This window comes from Xenia sp. Carnegie-2017, unplaced genomic scaffold (genome assembly GCF_021976095.1).
Source record: "Xenia sp. Carnegie-2017 unplaced genomic scaffold, XeniaSp_v1 HiC_scaffold_2, whole genome shotgun sequence".
In the NCBI taxonomy this organism is placed as follows: domain Eukaryota; kingdom Metazoa; phylum Cnidaria; class Anthozoa; order Malacalcyonacea; family Xeniidae; genus Xenia; species Xenia sp. Carnegie-2017.
The window spans coordinates 6,547,402-6,569,397 of NW_025813482.1; the positions used below are offsets into that span (position 1 = coordinate 6,547,402).

Below are 21,996 nucleotides of genomic sequence, written 5' to 3' on the forward strand. Positions count from 1 at the left end.
TTCTTGAATTTCTCGCAGCGTAGCCGAAAGGAATAGGCATCAAATCAGGATACTTATCCCCACCATAAGAGTTATTTTTGATTTCTCCCTTGATCTTTTCAGCGTCAAGCTTATCTGAAGTGATGTTATTTGCTTAAACCGTGCGACATGGGATTTGGAGGGATAAAAGGATGTCCAAGAAGCTGCTGTGCTAAGCATTGGTTAAGGCTCACCGGATATAGACATCTATACAAAGTATATGACATTAAAAGACAGTAGCCATAAACTTTTCGTCACTTTAATGCTTCTTTTTCCTCGTGATCTTCCGTTTTTTCAAGTGGAAGCTTTGATTGTAAGTTTTCAAGCATGGCTATCATTACGTTAACAAACACATGTTCCGGGAAGGAAAACTTTCCTTACGAAACTGTGATTCAATGAAAAGGAACAAGTCCAAAACGAGCTTTTCAATGCATCTAAAGACCTAACTCATTTCCCTTGACATTAGTTGACTTTTTAAAGAAAACACCTAAAAATGTAACAATAGAAAACCAAAAATATCGAAAGGCGTTTAATTAAATCGTACCCTATTGGCAAAAATTAGAGAAAAATAGCAAATGATAAGTCTTTATATATATTTATTGAGCTAAACGAAAATTGCTCACATTTTTTTTTCTACCTTTAAATGAACGCGAACTAATCCTTCTACAATCTCACGGAAAATCCGCCACATTTTCTGTTGGTTCTTGTATTATCCCTCGTCAATAGCATTCCTTAGAGTACTCTTCTCACAATACTCCATCTGTATGTACAAAGTATGCAGAGTTCACTTTGAATCTTCTTGCAAATCTCTTGTGGTGATTTTTTCCTCTTTACTTTTGAAATCAGATTCTTCGTCCTAAAGGAAAAACGCAGGTGGTTATTTTTACATATCTTCAGCAACATCATGAACAGTTTCCACTACTATATACCAACGAGCTTCTAAACTGTATAGGCGATCCATCGATAGTTCTTTTGAACATATCTTCAGTAGACTCCGTGCTATTGATGGATTGTCTCTGTATTGAAACCTTGCCCTCGCTTGAGCTTTTATCGTCGTCAACATGCTTGGAATCATTTGTGTTTTCATTAGACAACAAGTCCTCATCCAAAACTCTCGAGCGTACGCTGGGTGCTTGAACTACGTTCAATTTCATCAACTGCCCCAACTTTCCAAGTTCATGGTCATGGCAATAACCAACTGTATGTACTAGCTCCGATTTTGAAGTAAATAGCATGCTTAGTAACAATTTAATAAAGAAATCATCTGCGCATGCGCAGTCCACTTGAATAATTGTTCATAGTCATGACAACGACTAACTACATGTACTTGCACTACATTTGTGGCAATTAGCTCAATTAGTCGTAAATTATCAAAGAAATCATCTGTTCGAGTTCATAGTCATAGACAACGACCAACTTGATCTACTAGCACCAATTTTGGAGTAAATAGCTTGCTTAGTGGCAATTTAATAGAGAAATCATCTGCGCATGCGCTTGGGCATGCGAAGTCTACTAAAGTAATTGGGGTTTTTTGCTTTCGAATATTTTGTGTTGGTTTACATATTTTCATAAAATATACTAAGCAATGCTTCAATTAACTTCTTCTGACACTTATAAAAACAACCTTAAGCATGTTTTATACAATTTTTTATTGGTTTACATCTTTCTGATTTAACTCTCTCATTTACTGTTTCTCGTATATCACGAGCAAACCATCCACGGGCTTCATGGCAAACAAAGATTATCTGGTTCCCTTAATTAACATGCGACGCTTTAGAGCTCAACTATCTCGGGGTATTGGGAGGCATGGAATCGCCGATATTTGAAACAAAAACAAATGAATAAATTTTAAATTTATTTTGGTCGATAAAACCATTTAAAAATGCATCGGTGCATTTTTACCATCCAAAAATCAAAATTGTCAATAAACTCTTCTTTTCCCAACAGTAATCCATTAATACACAGTGAAAAACATTAATACAGGAGAACAGCAAACAAGGATGCCAATTTATGTTCCTCGTAAAGCTTTTCTTTTTTAACGAGTTCTACGCTTCCGATGTTTGGATTTCTTTCTTCCTCTATTGTTTATAGTAGAATTGTATGAAACGGAACTCATCGTTGGAGCTGGTAAATGAAAACACAAATTATGAATAAACTTTTTGTATTAGCAGGTATTATAACTGAAAGCGCCCATATTGTATGAAAAAATACTTATCAAAGTCTAGACTTCAAACAAAATAACACCATTTATCTCAAAATAAATAATATATGAGAATTCTTACATCTAGAAGATTCTTCATCGGCAAGCGATAGATTAGAATCTTCTTCCCAAGCTAGTCTAAAAAACGATAGAAACATTTCAATTGTAAATATTATTTGAGGCGAAATTTCATGAAGATCGTATGAATAAAAGCATCCATGTTTCATTTTGTTACTTTTAGATCCGGCATCTGAGCAAAAATAAAAAATATGTATCAATTTCCTAAAGCTAAGAGTTGACGGACAAAAATAAGTGAAAGAAAACAAGCCCTGCACGGCTACGATAGAATTTGTTTGTTGGCCTACAACCAATATGAGTTTGTCAGAGTCATATATCAATAAGTATCTTATAATCCTAAGGTCTTCACTTCAATATCAAATAAACAATGGTCATGTATTTTATTATAGAATGACTACTCTTGCAAACACCTGTGTGGTCGAATTTAATTAAATTTTAGTCACAAGAATAGCAGTTAAAGCATAGGCATATTGCAAACTCCTCCAACTATTACGAATTTGTCAGAGTCATGAATCAATAATATCTTATAATCTTAAGGTCTTCACTTCAATACCGTCATGTGTTTAGCAACAAAATGACTACTTTCGTGTACACCTGTGTGGTCGAATTACAAAAATAGCAGTTAAAGCATAGGTAAAACAATATTTTGCAATCTCCTCAAGGACCTGTTTAAACTGTCACGAAGTGTTTGTCCATCTCCATCATCATAGCCATCCACATCTTAATGAGTTAAGATTAAAGCAATTGATTTTGTAAATAATTTAGGCATGGTAGATAAAAAGTCAATAAACAAAAGGAAATCCTCAGTTGTGACTCTCATAATGAATAAACATAACGAAATATCAAATTTTTTGAAAATATTGAGTAGCATACCGACTTGTATTTCATCTTGATCAATCAAAAGCCTTAAAAAAAGATGAAGATGAAAGGATTCAAATGTAAATCAAACGACAATTTCATTAAACTCACAGTTGAAGAGTTTCATTTGTGCGGCATAAGTCCGACATAAATAACGATAAAAATACGTACACCGTGAGAGAGAAATACGTATGTTTTCACTAAATTAAGTGTAAATTTGCCTCCACAAAAAACACTGAAAATACTTTTACAAAATATTTCCCTAATAGTATAATTAGCATACTTACCCGTCCGATTTGAACCGAACCGGCATTATATCAGCATGGCCTAAGTTATAAAAGAAGTTTTTAGAATGCACAAATGGAATAGAACAAAGTTATGATAATCAATGCAGCATGCTTATACAGTACCAACTAAGAGAAGACGAATTGACCGTCTTTGGTCATCTGTGTGTTGAGGACATTTCGGAGTTCTTTAGTGCACAATAAAGAATTTTCTATGGTTACATTTGAAGTACCAATATTTTTTCAGTGGTAGAGGGAAGCAGAATGTTCACATGTTTATATATATAATGTATGAAAACTTACTTTGTGCACATTTTTGAAGTATGTTCGGATATAACACCACATGTCTGTGTAAAGGAAAATCAACATAAATATACAAAATAACGAGGTGTAAAACAAGTTTTTATCGCACAATACACAAAATCTCTCGTGTTCGACAAAAAATTTTTATGTCAGGCTTATACTTTATATTACTTATTTTCCATTTATACACGAGCACCACAACTTATTCTCATACACGGACAGTTTACAAACCTTAGACAACAATCCACGCTTTTCATCTATATATTATAATAATTTTTCGTGATTATGCAAGTATTTGATGCATGGAATAGAGAGTCTAAGTTCATAAGTGAAAAACAAAACATACCTAATGAAAGCGATTCAAATTCTTGAAGAGTAAAACCAGTCTGTCAAAAAAGAGATGATCAAATTTCAAAATTGTTTGCAAGAAAAACAGCGGCCTGGTTTGAAAATGGATAATTACATTATAAAGATCAATGTAATTCAATTTATCCTCATGTCTTTATATTGAGAAGTGATGAAAATGCCCCAACCAAGGTTAAATTGAAAATTCAAGAGCTCACCTTGTAGACTGGGAAAATATCAGAGCTGGGTGTGCTGGGTCGCCCATGTTCGCCTGCAACAAAAAAACACATATAGCTTAATGGAAAATTCGTACAGTAGTTGCATGTGTGTTATCAAAATATATCAAATGTTGGATTCTCACCATTTTTCTTAAAAGCTTTTGATCTTCTGGGTGAGTTGGAAGTCTGCAATTAAACATTACCGTATTTTACGTAAATACCAGATGAGAGTAGGAACATAAATTAAGATGTTATAAGTTTCCAGCGGAAGTCCGCAACATAAGCCACACAAGACGACAGGAGAATGAACAAGATGAACGCTAACAGCATGAGTTATGTCTAAGATCAAAAGGAAACATCTACATACTAAGGAAATAGACATTTCCTTTAGAATGACCGTTTCAGTAAAGAAATTATTTACAAAGCGTCCATAAAAATAGACAAAACAAAACTTCGCATAAGAGAACGTCATCAACCAAGTTACCAAGTAACCTTTTAACCACATTAACGCTTTCAAGTACGAAACCAAGTAACCTTTTAACCACATTAACGCTTTCAAGTACAAAACCAAGTAACCTTTTAACCACATCAACGCTTTCAAGTAACCTTTTAACCACATTAACGCTTTCAAGTAAAACCAAGTAACCTTTTAACCACATTAACGTAACCTTTAACCACATTAACGCTCAAGTACAAAACCAAGTAACCTTTTAACCACATCAACGCTTTCAAGTACAAAACCAAGTAACCTTTTAACCACATTAACGCTTTCAAGTACGAAACCAAGTAACCTCAACGCTTTCAACAAAACCAAGTAACCTTTTAACCACATTAACGCTTTCAAGTACAAAACCAAGTAACCTTTTAACCACATTTTCAACGCCAAAACCACATCAACGCTTTCACAAAACCAAGTAACCTTTTAACCTCATTATTATTTAACAACATCAACGCTTTCAGTACAAAACCAAGTAAACCAAACGCTAACCCAAGTTTTTAACCAAACATACAACGTAACTTTCCACATCAACGGTACAAAACCAAGTAACCTTTTAACCACATTAACGCTTTCAAGTACGAAACCAAGTAACCTTTTAACCACATTAACGATTTCAAGTACAAAACCAAGTAACCTTTTAACCACATTAACGCTTTCAAGTACAAAACCAAGTAACCTTTTAACCTCATTAACGCTTTCAAGTACAAAACCAAGTAACCTTTTAACAACATCAACGCTTTCAAGTACGAAACCAAGTAACCTTTTAACCACATTAACGCTTTCAAGTACGAAACCAAGTAACCTTTTAACAACATCAACGCTTTCAAGTACGAAACCAAGTAACCTTTTAACCATATCAACGCTTTCAAGTACGAAACCAAGTAACCTTCTAACCACGTAGTACAGGGGTCTCCAAACTACGGCCCGTTGGGCTTCTCAATCCGGCCCGCAGAGACACTTAAGAAAATAATAGTAATACTATTAAACAAAATAAACTTTGTGCAGAAAGTTCACGTTATGACGCAAGCCAACTAGCAAGAGTGGCTTACGTCAATTTTTGTCCCAACTTCCTACTGAAACAGAATCTGTTGACATGCCATATTTCACTGCAGTAAGATGGCTAAGTTGTGGAAAAGTGCTTTCAAGGGTTTTTGATCTAAGGAAGGAGCTATTTTCTTAACTGATGAAGCTTGTGTTATGTACTTCGTTTTATTAAAATATTCGCTCTTTGACCAGCGGTATACGGTTCGTCGGCCCTCAACATGCTGGAAGAAAGTTAATGTGGCCTATGGCTATAAAGTTTGGAGACCCCTGTCGTAGTATCAAAAAAATATGGGAATGAAGCGTTACTTTTAGCAAAAATTTTGATACAAAATTGTCTTTTCTTAAATATGAATTTTTATTCTCTGTAAGATCTATAAGTTTTTAAGAAAAAAATGACCAATTTAGCACCATCTGCTAGAACACGCGTTGTGTTTAAAACAGCTATCTATTTTGATTGCATGTTGAAACTAATGTTGATAAATATTTTTCATCAAGTACAAATATTTTTATCGTTGTCTCAGAGCATACATATGTATTTTTATTTCAAATATAAAATGCATTTTTTTATGCTCCCGTAAATGAAATAGGGGATTTATAATAGAGCGTAACAATTTGAAAACATGGTAAGAACTCCCAATCATGTTTTTAGATTTCCTATCTGCAGGCAAACCATTCTAAAATCCAAACCAGTCTATCAACGAACACCAAATCTAGAAAAAGGTGCCTAACAAAACTTAAGTATCTACAAAGACAGAAGTTTACTGGAAGAGTTCAAGTTATAAACACATTTTGCTACGTATATACCTTATCTTTTCTCTTTTTGCTCGCTAAAAAACATGAGTATAAATAAGATTTGAACTCACATCATGAATAGCAATCTACTTTTATAACATAACATTTATGGCTCGTGTATTTTATCAAAAAACTTCACATCAATACAAAACATCTGATAATCTTATAAACATGGCTTTAACTACTGGAACATTTCAGTGTTCACAAAATGAACTGCTTATGTTGTTTTTCGACTGTTGCGTAAATACTGTATTAGAGTTTTTATTCATCCTTAGAAACGTCCCAGCAAACAATGAATTATGAAGTTTATTTTGAGTAATCGCTAAATGAACAATCTACAATTTATGGCTATGTTTTGTTTATTTGTTTCACCCAAGAAATCCGTGGTGAAAAGGTTGTAAAAAACAATTCGAACAAAAGTTAATATTGCAGTATTTGTAAGAGCTGAAACATCCCATTGCTTTTCCTAAAAACATAAAAGACATAAAAATTATTCAGTTACCTAATCGCTTATCACCATTCCACGTCCAGTCATCGTCGAGATACATGTCTTCGTCATCTTCATCAATCATCTTTCCTGGATTTGCAAGCCTATATTCATAGAATGTAAAGAGAAGAAGAATGCTAAGTGTCAACAATAGATAGTAATTTACATGATGCATTGCCATGAAACAAGGTGATTTGCATGTGCAATACTTCATAAACTTCTTCTGTAATATTATTTAAAATACATAACGTTACGAATCATTGTGTTAAAAAAACAAAGGTTGAAATAATATTTTGATTGCATGCATATAATCTTTAACTAACAAGTAAAATTAATTTTTGCAGATATCATAGTTGCATAATCATTATAAAGAAATAAAATATTACAAAAAATTTTGTAGTTACTTTTACCTTCGACTTGCAATACGACTACTATTCCTCCCCATACCCATGCATTTTTCCAAATGAGGAGCAAATCTTGAAGCAGCCATATTACGACCACAATTAGGACACTCACATTCAATCACACGTTTTGCAGGACCATGACCAAAAACATCCAACCCAAGTTGATCAACAATTTCTTAGCAAACAAATATTATACATTAGATCTAACCAACAAGTCAAAATACATAATATAAAAATAAACATATGTAGGTAGGTAAAAATAACATTAAATTTTTAACAATACGCAGTGGCTAAAAATGGGAAAGGGGAGGTAAGAGTGCAAGTTCATGGATCATGTCAAGACACAGAAAAATAGAAATGCTCCTTGTTTTTTTCAGTGAGTTAAAACTTCTTTAGAAACAAAAAGCTTGAGTGTATGTGTTTAAAGATAATTACATTCATAAAATTCAATATCATGTTGTGCCATCGCATAAGGTTATTTCGAAAAGCTTTTTGCTGCAATTTTTGTAGCAAAATTAAAAATGATAGACTTAAGTCACTCAACAAAGAATATTAGATTTAACAAACAAATCTTTGTTCATGGTAATTTTTCATAACAAAATGTTATTGAGCAAAACCTGTGTTAATGCACATAATAGCAATTACACAAGCACTATTACAATGTAATAATATTAAGAATTTTTTATAGAATATCAGTAAACGTTATATTTAAGGGAACTCACTCAATTCTGCTGGAACACTTGAGTTAAAATGCACATAAAGTAAGAAAAAAATAAATTGTCGTCAAAGAAAGATTCATAAAAGATGGAGCAGTTGGGTTATGGCAAAATTGAATTAAAAATCAAACTAGTCTTGCTGTGAAGGAATCGACAATTTATGAGGTTTTTATTTACAGATATGTTATATATAGACTGAGTCAACTGGAACCCAAAGAGTTGACTACGTCTTAATTCTTTCTCTTTCATACAAACTACCAAAAACTTATACATACAATGATTTTTGATAGAAAAAAATCATGGTTCGAAATGAGCCCTTGAAAGAATTTATAACCTCAAAAATTTAAAGACTTACAACATAATTAACTTAGACTTACTTTTCAGCTCTTTCTTGAAGTTCATAAAAACCTACTTTTATATTTCTATGAACTTCAAAACATAAACCAAGGCTTATCTCATCAATCATTTCATTAAGTATGTCTGTGAATGCATCGTCCTTGATAAAAATGACAAATAAAATGTTTAAAAAGTTCGAATAAAGTTATTACATTTCTTAGGCCTTAAGAATAATCACTTTAATGCTTTGACCAAAACCATCAATTCAATAAATTATTTACCTTTAGCAGGTTAATTTTTTAAAAAAGTAATTTTAACACATGCAATACTTCATTTTAAAGAGGCAACTTTACATGATTTTGTCCTTTCAAGAGTCAAGACTTACTGCAAATGTATAGTCAAGAAGCAGCCATTCGCAAATGTTTCATAAAAGCTTTCAAAGTTTTATTTAAAATTTAAGTACCTCACGAGGAATCTCTTCTGTAATATAGCAAACTGGTTCAAGATCTGGAAACAATCCAGTCATTTCTTAGGAAATAAAATTTGTAGTTACCACGTGCTGTCAAAGATGAGTGTGAACAAGAACGGACATAGATCAAAAACTACCTTCGACTTTAATCGTAAATATATTAATCAACAATATATGACTTTCGAAGGTAATATTAAAGCTATTTGTAGAGGCATGACTTTTAACCGAGAATCATGGCATTATCTATTAAACTACTCAGTATGTTTACCAATTTAGAAATAAAAGTAATCGATAAAGTTTAGTTTTTGAGCTTTCCTCTACACAACACATTAATAATTTTATGACTTGCTTGATTTCTTTGAATTCGGAAATTGAGACACTATATAACAATAACATTACGTATCATCACAAAACATTTGAATGAATTTCGACACGCCTTGCAAGTCAAACGCTTCAAGCGAAATGTAATGAAAATGAAATTTTAGACTGTCTTCAATTATTTCGTTTAATGGAGCTTACAATGTGCCGTGAAAAAATCTACTATGGCAAAGAGAAACAGCAAAATTTAGCTTGTCAATTTTTTACCAAAGTAAAATACAGTGTTTTTTCAGCCAATCAGAACGTTGTAGTTGTAACTCAATCTTATGTTCATATCAGTAATATGGTATTTGCATAATTTGCTCGCTGTTTGACAAGACGACTTTTTACGAACTGCAAAATAAACCAATCATGATAATTGCACCATTTCATCAGGCTGTTGAACGAGATGTATAAAGAAATAAGTAGAAAATTTCCATTCCCTCTAAGTTCTAACCTTATATTGTTCAAGAAATTGCCTCTAGGTGGTTTTATCTTTATCCATGGTGGGCCATAGATAATTGTTCATTGTCTGTGTTTGCCAAGTAAATAAGCTTTAATCATTTAAATCCTTATTCTGAGTTTATCCCATGGAAATAATCGTGCTAAAGAAACCTAATTTCAAATAAGTCGACATTTCTAAGATAAGCGTGCTGTCGAAAGAAATATGATTGCATTGCTCACACATTACTTCACAATGTGCCAGCATCATTACTAGAGATTTCAGACACAGATAAATTAAAAGCTCCTATATCACTACAAACCCCGGACATGGTAAGAAATAAAAAATCACTATGTTGATGGTAGCCCTTGAAATTAAAAAACCACGCACTGGCTATGACGTGCGAAATTGTCGGTCTTGTGATCATTATCTATAACCACATATCACGAGTTAGATAAATTATCTTTAATTTATCTCTCACTACAGTCTACCTTGTTATCGTCCGTCTCTGGGTGATACAAAAGATAAACATGCGAGGCTGGAAGACATGGAAGAATTTCTAATTCATGTGATATTTGTTGTAAAAAGTTATATAATTTTCGACAGTAAATGTTTTAAAAACTACATTCATCACAATTTTCTTATATTTTACTCGAATTTACCGATATTTACATTTTTTAAGATAATATATTAACTTATACTGTATATATATAAACTATTCCATATAAGTTTTTAATGTACTCAATTTAGTGAAATGCCGTCACATATGATGAAGTTTGGAATAAATTGCGAAATGTCAATGAGCAGTAATTCAATTGAACGCTGCATGCCTTCTTGGCTCAACATGTCTATATTTAAGTTCGCGCCCCACAGCAAAATTTAAAGAAAGTTTATGATTTGGTTAATTGGTAATGTTACAGTCACAAACCAGACTCATACACAACATCCAAAAACATCGGATTTAACCAAATTAAATAAGATATAGATATACCAACACTGAGATATATAAAAATAGAAGTCTACAAATTCCATTCGATGTAGAGTAGCTAGACAAAGATATACTATTAAAATTTTATTGTACTGTAAACCCAAACAAGAATGTACAACATCATCTGTTTCTCTCAGTCGTACGTACAGTTGTTAAATAATTTCATAATTTTTCAGTCGATATCTGTCATCGTAAAACTTTGCCCTTTCGAAAAATTCACGTCGACACACAAGCTACGCATGCCATTTAATATTCTTGTCCAGCTTGCAATGTTAACACGGTCTACATCTACATTTTAAAGCTCTAGGCATGAGTACTTTAACTTGTACGTTATTATTGCATCTCAGATAAACAGGAAAACGAGCAACTGCAGTTGGAGAGCAGCATGAACAGGTCTTTTTAAATCCTCCTGTAGTTAACGGTGTAGCACTCGAGAAACATTGTCCATGACAACCACTTGTGGGCACCCTTTTCACATCACAACCTTTCCTTTTTAATTCTGAAATTCCCAACCGAGGTTTACAACGCGAGTTATACGCACGTTTTCCAACGCACACACAAAATTCATTCATAAAAACGTAGAGAAGTACAATGAACGCAGTGTATTTGAACGTATTCATTTTTCACAATCTTTTTCTTTCTTGTGGGTAAGCAGAGCAAAAGTTCTCTTGATCAATGATTGGTGCAGTTCTAAATAAACGACAGTATACATGTGTATTGTCTTACTGCTATAGGATTATCATCATTACAACGCTCTTCTATAGTTCATGAGTCAGCTGTCTGAAATATGCGTCAGTCAGTTATCAAAACACAGGGAATTAAATGAAATTGATGAATACAATATGGCATGGATGCTAATACTGGGTTGGTGGGAAACATGAATACATATGGCATGCGTATAAAAAAAGCAAATGAAAGTAACTAACTAATAAATAATAATCACGATGTCGTTATATTTTAAAAGAAATAAATAATCATTTTTTTCAGTTACTTGTAAATAAGCTGTCTGCAATTCCGCGTATCCGCATTTAGCATCTCCTAACCCGAAGCACCGAATGCCTGCTTCCATAATTGATAAAGAAAACATGTTGTTCCGACTGATAACGCGCGAGTTCCTGTGCGAAGTCAAAATTCACTATTACTAACTGTCGCTAGGCGATTAATGAAAGAAATACGCATGCAAAACCTTAGTAGAGCAACCAGTAATGTTCTTATTCGCCTTTTCTAGACGTAAACAGTGAGCATATTATGAGGGTAAAGGGATGGGGGGCACATTAATGAATTTCCTATTCGGCAAAAATAAAACTTGCATTAATAAGCAAACAGCAACATGATTTTGATATATTGTGCAAGTTAATAATTTCATATGCTTTATTTTAAGACTGATTTACATGAAGCAATAAGCTTTTATATTTATCAAGTTATTCAACCCTTATGTACAATTATCACATTATAGTAAAACTACGTAACGTCCTTTCTTTCTTGGAGAATGAATACACACAATAAACGTTAATGAAAAAATAATATCGAGTAAGAAGCTATTAAGGTCATTCACTACCTCATCAATCACGCGAAGGGTTTTCTGAATGAAAACTTCACCCAAAACAGCGAGATTTGTCCAAGAAAACGCAAATTTATACCTGAAATATTTGCGTCTCACATGTCAATCGTCTTACGACCTGCTTTTAAGCTTTCACAATTAAGCGCTGACTTTATATTGTCTAATAGAAATACTCCATGCGGTGCGCTCGCAATTTTCACACGATAGCGCAAACTAATTAAAGGTTCAGATGGTTGTTTTATATACATTGAGAATATTATAGCCACTGAAAACACTTACAAAGAACACCAAGAAAAATAGTGTTGCTTAATGATTTAAGGTTAAGAGAAGTTTCTCGTCAAAATTTTAACTCAGAAAATTATGACTAAATATGGTCAACTGCAGTAACAATGGCCACACACAAACGTTCAATGTGCTGAACAGTTTCCAGCGATACAGATATAATTTGCTGCGTCATTTAATCTGATTTGCTGGTGTTAATAAGGCGAAAACAATTTAAAGTCATCTGTGGCAACACTAGCAGTTAAGTGAAGGATTACACGGTTAATTATAGGCTTTGGCAAAAAATTGCGTATGGTTGATGATAAGTAGAAATAGGTATATTGGTGAGGAAAATGTATTGTATGGTATGGTATGGTAAGGTAAAAATAATGGTTGCTGGCTAATAGTAGTAGGTATATTAATAAAGTAATGGTATGATAAGGTAAGGTATGGTAAAAGTATTAAGTTACCGATCGATAGTAAAGGTATATTACAATTTCATTTGTTGGCTTTTTTACCCAGAATAAATTCGAAAGATCAATCGATGTTAAATTGCATGATAAGGTAAAATTATTAGGGTGCATTAACGTTACTGTAGTTTGCACACATGCATGTAAAGGTAAAACCAGTTTGTGCATGCATGCTGACATTTCTTATTCTATTTATTCTAATTTTAGCTAAAATTGCGATTCATAATGTAAATGTTTCATTAATCAATGGAATAAGACACTAAAGATAAATTGATTTCTTTTGTCATGAAATAAACGGGCATGCTGGGAAATAGCACAGCGTATACAACGATTCATAAGTACAGCTGGATTATTTCAATAGGAGGATATGTTCTTTTTGAATAACGTCGAGGTTTTAAATAACTTTAAATTAATTTAACATGTGCACGCACGTCTAAAATGTTGATCAAAATGGTCTAAAGCGCGTTGAGTTAAAGTTGAACAAATCGTCTAGCTGTGCAGATAATGTACATCAATGAAATGAAGCCAGGGGGATAAGATTTCGAACTTGCATTCAGAAATTTTCTATTTAACATGATCTTGTAGAATGTTGTATCAACAGTACTTTGAACATAAATGGTTATGTCAACTTGCTAAAAAAATGACAACCCATGCAGATCTTAAAATATACTGCTGTTTTGAAAATATGGTGCTGTGTTGATGTTTTGTCTAGGATTACAAGAACATTTGATAAATTTAGAATCTATGACTACACAGCCACAATACCGCAGCTATCAGTTAAAATGTCATGTCAATATTTTGCCGAGTGAATTCAATTAATTTTCAAAACTAGCCATAATAGTTATTAGTAATGTCAATTTATAAACATTGCTTACAAAATACTACAGACTAACAATTCAAATAATTTCAACTTGATATAAATGTTAAGAAATAGCTACCTATAAAACGCTCCTCTTCGGTTGCACTGTTACAATTTTTCCTCTCACGAAATAATGCTATGTTTCTCGGAATAAAATCTTTTGCAACAATCTTAAGTAGAAACAATTTCTCACTGATAAACAGAGAGCGTTTGAGGCTTTTATATCAAATGACAGCAAATTAATAAACTCCGCTCTTTTCAGGTGAAATATCACAGATATATTATCTATTAAATAAGGAAGTTGACATAGATTATAAAAATGCGATTAACGTGTGCTTTTAGAAAAACAATCTATGACCTACTCCGTAAGAAATAGACACAATAATAAACGTACAAATGCAAAAACTAATCTTGTTATAGTCAAGATAAAACTATGTAGTTTACAGCGGTAAATGTCATATATGAGTCGTAACGTAAAATTCTGAATTTATATTCCTTTACTTCATTTTAATTATTTTGCCTTTTGTTAACAATTTGTGGCTCAAGTTACTGATGCTTTTTGTTTCTTTTTATAGGAATGGCTAGAGTCGAGTTAATGTGGTTGAATGGTCTTAAGCTTTCTTCCTTGACGGCTTTGTTTAAAAGTACTTTTTTGCGTTTATTTGATCTTGCGATCAAACCATTCAAGTCATTGTCAAGTACGGAAGTAAGGTAAATATTCCTTTGCGTGGTTGATATATTTTTGTAAATCGACTCTGCGTGGTTTCGTTGGCATTCATAAATAATTCATCTTAGTATAAATTCCTAAATATATCAAGTGGTGTGGTTATCACGTTATCCTCGACAAAACTTTTCGCTTTTTTTTTATTACAATTGTTAAAAAGCGATAAAATTCTAAATTTAAGAAGCTTCGTTTTGTTAACACATATGTTGTTAAGTTTTAACAAAATAACAAACAACATATATTCATTTAGATACAGAAAATGAACAGGAATGTAAATTTTCTTATGGAATTAGCTAAGAGAGACGAAAAATAGCGATATTCTATCGTTAGATAATTGCAGGATAGGGTAAATTAATCTCAGCATCTGTCAATGAGATCATTCACAGTTTTCGTTAGCTTGAGATTTATTTATAAAAAACACTAAAACTTTTACCATCCAACGTGTGAAATTAATAACTACTTGGCCTCTCCGCGTGAAGTTATCATTTGTCACTTCTTTTTTAGATGAGACTTTACAGCAACATACAATGAAAGGAATACATGCAGCTATGAATGTGAGTGAATCGAGACGTATACACATTACATATATTTCATAGGTATCCTGTTCAAATTAATGTCACAGTTAAAATTTGTTTCTTTTATCATTAAGGCATTGTGCTTATGGGCATAAACAGCGGTATGCTTCAAAAAACGCATAGGAAACGGATTTCTTGCGTGAGCTAGACTAAAATAGTTCCGACGCTGGTCATGAAATTGTCTACACATCTTTGTTGTTTTGAAAACATACAATTTATACCAGGAACACTTTTTGTTTGTTTTGCCAACAATTTAGAGATAGCTTTTGAACTACTTTTGGCTGTTTGTATATGCAGTAACTGAAATTGGACAATATGCTATGGTCGTGTGTGAAAAATAGCACTTTGATTGAGTAAAATGAGTAAAGATGTATGAATTATTACAGACATTTTAATATGCAGGATTTATCAATAGCTGCATTTTTAATAATATATTTTAGCAATTGACGCATAAGAGCTATCATATTTCGAGGGAGAGTAAACATTTCCTCAACTCACAATGAATTACCGGATTTCTTGACTCCAAATTATACGTCATAATTTTTTCTTCCTTATTTTCCATACAACTAATGTTGAAAATGTTCCCAACTTTTACAGTCTTCACAGCTACTTTCTAAGGAGACATCAGCCTCCTGTTCGCTACTTCAAACTGCTGCTTCATAATTTTATTTTCGGGCTGCTATTCTGTTGAAATTAACATTCACCAAATTTCATAAAGATCGAATCATTGTACCGAAATTGACACTTTGGGGGGGATTGTACTTGTACTATATGTTTAGCTTAAGATGCAATCAAACAACTCTGCTATTCTAACTCTCAAATATTTCAAAACTTCTAAATGTGTACAGTTTACTATTTGATATGTATAGAATAGTAGCTATAATTATACTTTTAGAAAGAACAGTGTGATCACTCTATATGTATAAAGTATAAATGAATGATCTATTTTTAAAACCCACAAGTAGTAAGGATTTAAACTAAGCTTATTCATAATGCCAGGGGCTCAGTCTGTCCTCAGTGGACGTTGCCAAATAAGCCAAGTGAAAAATAAAATCATTTACAGTTACAAGAAAAGAAAATCCGTACACTGATATTAACATGCCTTGTAAGCCATCTAATAATTATAATAGCTAGAATAGACCAAATTTGTTGATTTGTCTTGATTCAACATACAAACTCCCATGGAACATGTACGTTTTACAACGATGCAAAATATTTACTCTAAATCTTGCAGCAAAGAACAATAAATACTCCCAATTGTATGGCAGACTTAAAACAATTTTTGTACAAGAAGATTCAATAAAACACTGGCTCTGCTGTGGAACAGATTTTGCTGTATATGCATTTATCTTTGCATTAACATTTTCACAAAAATACGTTCACACAAAGTTGCATGTTAAGTTATTGCTTTATAGCTATAAAGGCAGTTAAATTTATCTAGTAAGTGCATAACATTGACTGTGTATTAAAAAGTAAACATCTGTTGTGCGCATGGCCTTGACAAAAATAGAAAAGCGGTACTGGTTAGAAAATCATCACACGATCTCTACCGGTCACATGTGATATGATTTAACATTAAATATATCTTTAATCTGTTGTCTCATGTGGCCAAGCTGGATAGATTAATCTTTAACGCTCTTGTAACTTATAGCTAGTTACTCATGTTGTTGTCTGCTTATCGCAGAAAGTATGTTGTAGCTGATAAACTTTACATTACTGAGCTATATCTATAATCTACAGTATATTCATACAAAAGACCGTAAATTTCCATGGCAATCACAGGTACACATGTAACATGTCAAGCTTTTTGACACATTATGTCTAAATGTTTCTCCAGGCAAATAATAAATGTCACATGTGAGCTGTAATTTTCCCATGCAAAGATAATCGATGCATCTCTGCTCAATTGTTGATAAATGATCAATTTTTTGTAATTGTTGTCTGTAAAGATCATAATTTGGTTAGAGAAATATAGCTAAAGCTTCATTCATTATGATTAGCTCTTTTATAATCTTTACAAAACTTTAAGTAAACCTATGGATACTAAACCAGGAATAGCACCGGCTCATTATTTCTTGTAAAAAATAATTTTCTCTGAGAATTAAAAGATCCATCCAATGGTATTTTCTGGCACAATGAAGTACTACATATAATGCCATTGATACACAGTTGTAGCGCACGAACTCCAGTTTTCAACAACTGTTAGTTGCGACGTACTCATGTTGAGCGTAGTACATTTAATAAAACATTTACTGGCAAACTATTAATTCTTTTATTGATATATATCATTAACATTGGTGCATATATGATGTCTTTACATTTGTGAGTGATACTGTATGATGCTATTAATTCAGCATCATTTAAATAAAATTTGGTAACATTGACATATCCCGAAGATTAAGATTTATAAACAGTTTATTAACCAAACCAGTCACAAAGATAAGTAAAATCCTTTCCAAACATTCAGTCTGAGCTGTGTGTTCAAAAGAATGATTCTCGCCATTTTTCATAAAGTAAAACACAAAACTAATAGTTTACCGAAATTATAAAAAAAAATATTGTTATTATGACAGTAAGATTCAGTCCCTGTAAAGCAAATGTGCCTGTATGGTTGTGTTGTGTTAACGTTGTGTTCGTGTCGGCTTAGGTTAGCGATTTCAACATCTAAATACATCAATCAATAAATAAGACGTATAATGCCGTCCGTTTTTACACTTTTCCTACCAAGTAAACACAAATAAAAAATACTTAGTGACTTAGTCTTAAGACAATCAAAGCAAACAAACACATTCATTTGATCGTCTTAACCAAAATACTTAAAATACTCAAGTTTTGAGAGTTTGAATTTCGATTCGAGGAATTGACGAGTCAATGACTACTTGGTTTCACATTCACAATAAAATATGTGAGAAATTAAGACAGAGATGTATATACAACATCGCTTCTGAGTCTCTAAGGATCTTTTCCAGTTTCCTAACCAAAACATTAGTGAAAATGTTTAGGCTCTAGCTTTGTAGATTTATGTAGACCTATACCATACATTTTTTTCTTTCAGTTAAGTCATGCAGGATGCGATGGAAAACAAGCTGCATAGTTCAGAGTGGAGAGTAGTGGCTCCTAAGGCAAAAACAAAAAAAGCTAAATGACATGTCGGTGTATTTGATGCATTGGTCACAGAAAAAATATTAGGTGCCAATTATTTTTACCAAATCTTCTTTTCTCTTAGTAAGGAATCTTTATCTATTTCTTCCAGATAATCCTACTGAAGCAGGATTTTTTAAAGAAAACCCTCCACTTAGGATCGAGTTTTTATAGTAGGTCGTATATAGACAACGAATATTCCAGAGCAGAAATCTATGACACATTCTTAAAATGGTTTAAATTTTGATCCGAGAACGAAATTTTTCAGCCGGACAAATTCATGTGTTAGAGTGCAGTCTAGATGTTTATATTGTCAGCGTTTTCTACTGACTACTGATAGTTGATACTGCGTTATAAAAGCAGTTTGTCATGTTTTTAAACGGCCAAATGGAACTTTAATTACTGTTAAAATGTTTGTTTGTTAGTGAGAAATAAACCACTTAACTATTCATATTCTTGTCAATAAGGAATGTTGACGTCTACTTTCTGATAAAACAAATTAAATTTTTTCCCACCAGAATTATTTGACAAAAAACAACACAGCATCAGAATGCTGTTCAATTTAAATTGGCTTATTTTTATCAGATAGCTAGTGGATGCATAAATTACTGTACAATTTCTTGATTGATTTTAATGAAGGTGAAAACTATTGCTTGGATGTATTCAAAGGTACAGACAAAAAGTTTAAAGGCTGCAGATTGCCCATTTTATTCAACTGTCGACATCATCGCATCAACTATTAATTTTATCAAAGTTAAAGTTTCACAAAGCAGCTTCATCATCATAATGAAGGACTTCTAGATGGCATAATATAATACATATAATTATACAGCCCGCTGATAGAAAATTTTTTAGCGATTACTTCTAAGAGAATCCGAGAGAGTTAACTCTTCCCAATGTACATCATGTTATACGGATTGCAATGTAATATATGAAGTCAAATTATATTTTTTGTGCAATTTTTCCACAACTGTTCAGATCTATCAACAATACATATACTACCCACTAGCATAAGTTATAGCACTACATTTTTATATTCTTAGTATGCGCTACGTTCAATCTTCTGCAATTCTTAGCAGTGCATTGTGCTCTTCTTGCAGTTTACTGTTCGTGAGACTATTTATTACTTCTTTCAAATAAATTTTTTTTCAGGTGAACGCCGAACTCAGCCTATCTTATAAGCGCTTATATTGTTGTAAACAATCTACCGTGACTTATCATCATTTGTACTTTCAAAGTCTACTTTATTGCTTACTCATTTTTTCACTTACCGTTATATAATGTTGTATCTAAATATTTCAAGAGCTGTCGGGATCACTTGACGTTTTCTGAATGAAAGAAATGTTTTGTCATATGATCTTTGGCACCAAACACTCACGAAGCCCAATGCAAAACAATTCAGCCTCGAAGAAGTTCGTGTTTTTATACTTGCGAGCAGAGTGGTTACGACCGGAAGTGGTAAGATGCTAATAATAAATCGAAATTTATTTTTTATCATTTATATAGTGTTGATTGATTTCATCAACACATTCAGAGCTGGGCAAGTTTTGTGAAGTTTTTTTCCGAATCATATTTAAGGTCCATTTCCGCAATCCCAATTTGCAACTTTTGAGCAGTGTTCACCGGAAATTCAAGATACAGCATGCATTCGGTATTTAGATTTTATCTTACTGTATACAGTATATTAAATGTTATAAGCATAACATTTTAAAAAGCGTGTAGTTATCATTAATCATGTTGTATTGTAAAGTCACTATTGGGAAGGGAATTCCTTCCCCAAGTTTTGACGGAAAAAATTAATTGAGTGCTTCAACTAATTTAATATAAATTGCAATTTCTTTCTGAAATCGTTTTAAAATCAACATGCAGAGCTGGTATAACCTCCTGGTTCGTAATAGAATAAGGAAGATCCAGCAGCGAATTCATAGATATTTTTGAAGCATTTCGGTATGAAGAAAGCAGAACGCACTGTTAGTAAATTGATTTAATTTAATTTCTGTTTACATGTATGAGGTAAATCACTATAGTATACAAAGTAACGAAGACAAGATGAAAATAATTTATTTCTTGCTGGGTATAATGTAATGTGCATAAATTTATAAAATTTAACTTCTATGTTTGGAATCGTTTTTTTAATCAATACTCCAAGTCTTCAAATGAAACATTTATTTATACTATAGTAAATTGGACAATCAGCAGTAAGTCGGAATTGAAAACCATCCGTCTACCAGAATAAAGATATTATGATTTTCCCCTACGGTATTTATAAAGAACCTGTTGCAGGCACAAAGATTTTTCAGTAAAATGTAAGATTAAATCAAGACATCGTTTATAGCTGCTACCGTATTGGCCTGCCTAACAATAAATGTGTCAAAGGAACATCAGATCTAGATATAATTGATATATTAAATCACAGTAGCCTATCCATTGGTAGGATTTTATTCTTAAGATATTTGCAACCACTGGTAGTTGAAATTTAAATTTTTCACGTATTTTCATTTTAAGAGAGTGGTAACAATGTATGTTAACTAGCGTTGGTTACGCTTGCCGTTATATTGTGGTTGTGACAAATCATAAATCGCAGCGACGTATTGGCCCCATATGTTTTGGCAACTGCGAATGCCTACTCGTTCCAGGCTAGTTATGGCAATCACGGCTCGAAGCAGTCCTCGCATCAAGATTCAAATCTTGTTTAGTTGTATTACTTTTGAAATTTTTCATTGTGTTTTTTAAAAGGAGAAAAAAGTTTATCAACTAAATGAAACGATCGAGTTAGCGAAAACCAGTCAGGAAACGACTAAGTTAAAAAAGTGCGACCAGAATGTTTTGCTTATGTATCACTCGTATAATGAAATGGAGCTTAAAGCCTTGGGGGTCTACTGTGGGGAGTTTTGGTATTACGTCTGCAATGCATTTTTAATACACGCGTGTACACATTATTTATATTTTGATTTCTTCTTTTAATTTAACACACTCGTTTGGTATGAAGAATAAAACATCAGTCGTGTGAACTTTGGAAGTGATTTTGAAAATTAAATTCTTCCCTCCTCACTGACGGGAAGGAAAGTTAAGTCTATTTACATACACCCAAGACAACATAATAATCACAATTATTATGATTGAGATCAATTCTTAGGAAACGCATTCGGTACTGCGGAATTGCATTCTCGTAAGTTATTCAGCAAGTCAATAAGATCACAATGAAATACTTCGCGGTGATCTACATTTACGTAGGCAGGTTGCCATAAAAGATGGCAACTTTGGAATTTCGTTATCGATGCAAAGATCAGTTAATGAATGTTCATGAATAACATTGAGCCACCTTCAGATTTTTTGAGATTAGATATTTAGATTAGGACATACCAAGATACTTTAGCAATGCAAACGATCATTAAGAAAGCAAAAAGGACATTTTAGCTTTTAATGTTATCACCAAACTTGGTCAAAAAAATACGAAAGGAAATATTTGGATATTAGATCCCTACTCATCATTTGTTTTTCATACACCACAAACACCATTTTTCACAGCTTTTTCCCACGAGAAATTTTCGCATATTATTTTCCAGT

The 21,996-nt window shown here is 32.6% G+C and overlaps 1 protein-coding gene and 2 long non-coding RNA genes across 6 annotated transcripts; 1 reads left to right on the forward strand and 2 right to left on the reverse strand.

The window, feature by feature from the left end:
* Positions 1-1,856: 1,856 nt before the first annotated feature.
* LOC124440686 (ataxin-7-like protein 3) lies at positions 1,857-9,385 on the reverse strand. 4 transcript variants are annotated; one of them, XM_046991100.1, is made up of 18 exons: positions 9,189-9,385; positions 9,046-9,110; positions 8,624-8,742; positions 8,253-8,269; positions 7,537-7,705; positions 7,142-7,230; positions 6,652-6,674; positions 4,448-4,490; positions 4,305-4,357; positions 4,088-4,127; positions 3,973-3,998; positions 3,742-3,785; positions 3,565-3,626; positions 3,442-3,481; positions 3,170-3,201; positions 2,962-3,016; positions 2,301-2,356; positions 1,857-2,142 (listed from the first exon to the last, which is right to left on the reverse strand). In XM_046991100.1, the coding sequence occupies exons 2-18, from the start codon at positions 9,106-9,108 to the stop codon at positions 2,054-2,056; spliced, it is 1,020 nt and encodes a 339-aa protein (XP_046847056.1). In that variant the 5' UTR covers positions 9,109-9,110; positions 9,189-9,385; the 3' UTR covers positions 1,857-2,053. The 4 variants fall into 4 exon arrangements, with proteins under 4 accessions (XP_046847056.1, XP_046847057.1, XP_046847055.1 ...); XM_046991101.1 differs by having other exon boundaries at positions 9,320-9,338; XM_046991099.1 differs by having other exon boundaries at positions 9,046-9,385.
* Positions 9,386-10,424: 1,039 nt separating this feature from the next.
* Positions 10,425-19,823, reverse strand: LOC124440291. The gene is made up of 2 exons (XR_006946643.1): positions 19,701-19,823; positions 10,425-11,528 (listed from the first exon to the last, which is right to left on the reverse strand). It is a non-coding gene; the product is annotated as an uncharacterized LOC124440291 (long non-coding RNA).
* On the forward strand, positions 14,587-18,397 carry LOC124440292. Its single transcript, XR_006946644.1, has 3 exons — positions 14,587-14,700; positions 15,218-15,267; positions 18,344-18,397. It is a non-coding gene; the product is annotated as an uncharacterized LOC124440292 (long non-coding RNA).
* Positions 19,824-21,996: the final 2,173 nt, after the last annotated feature.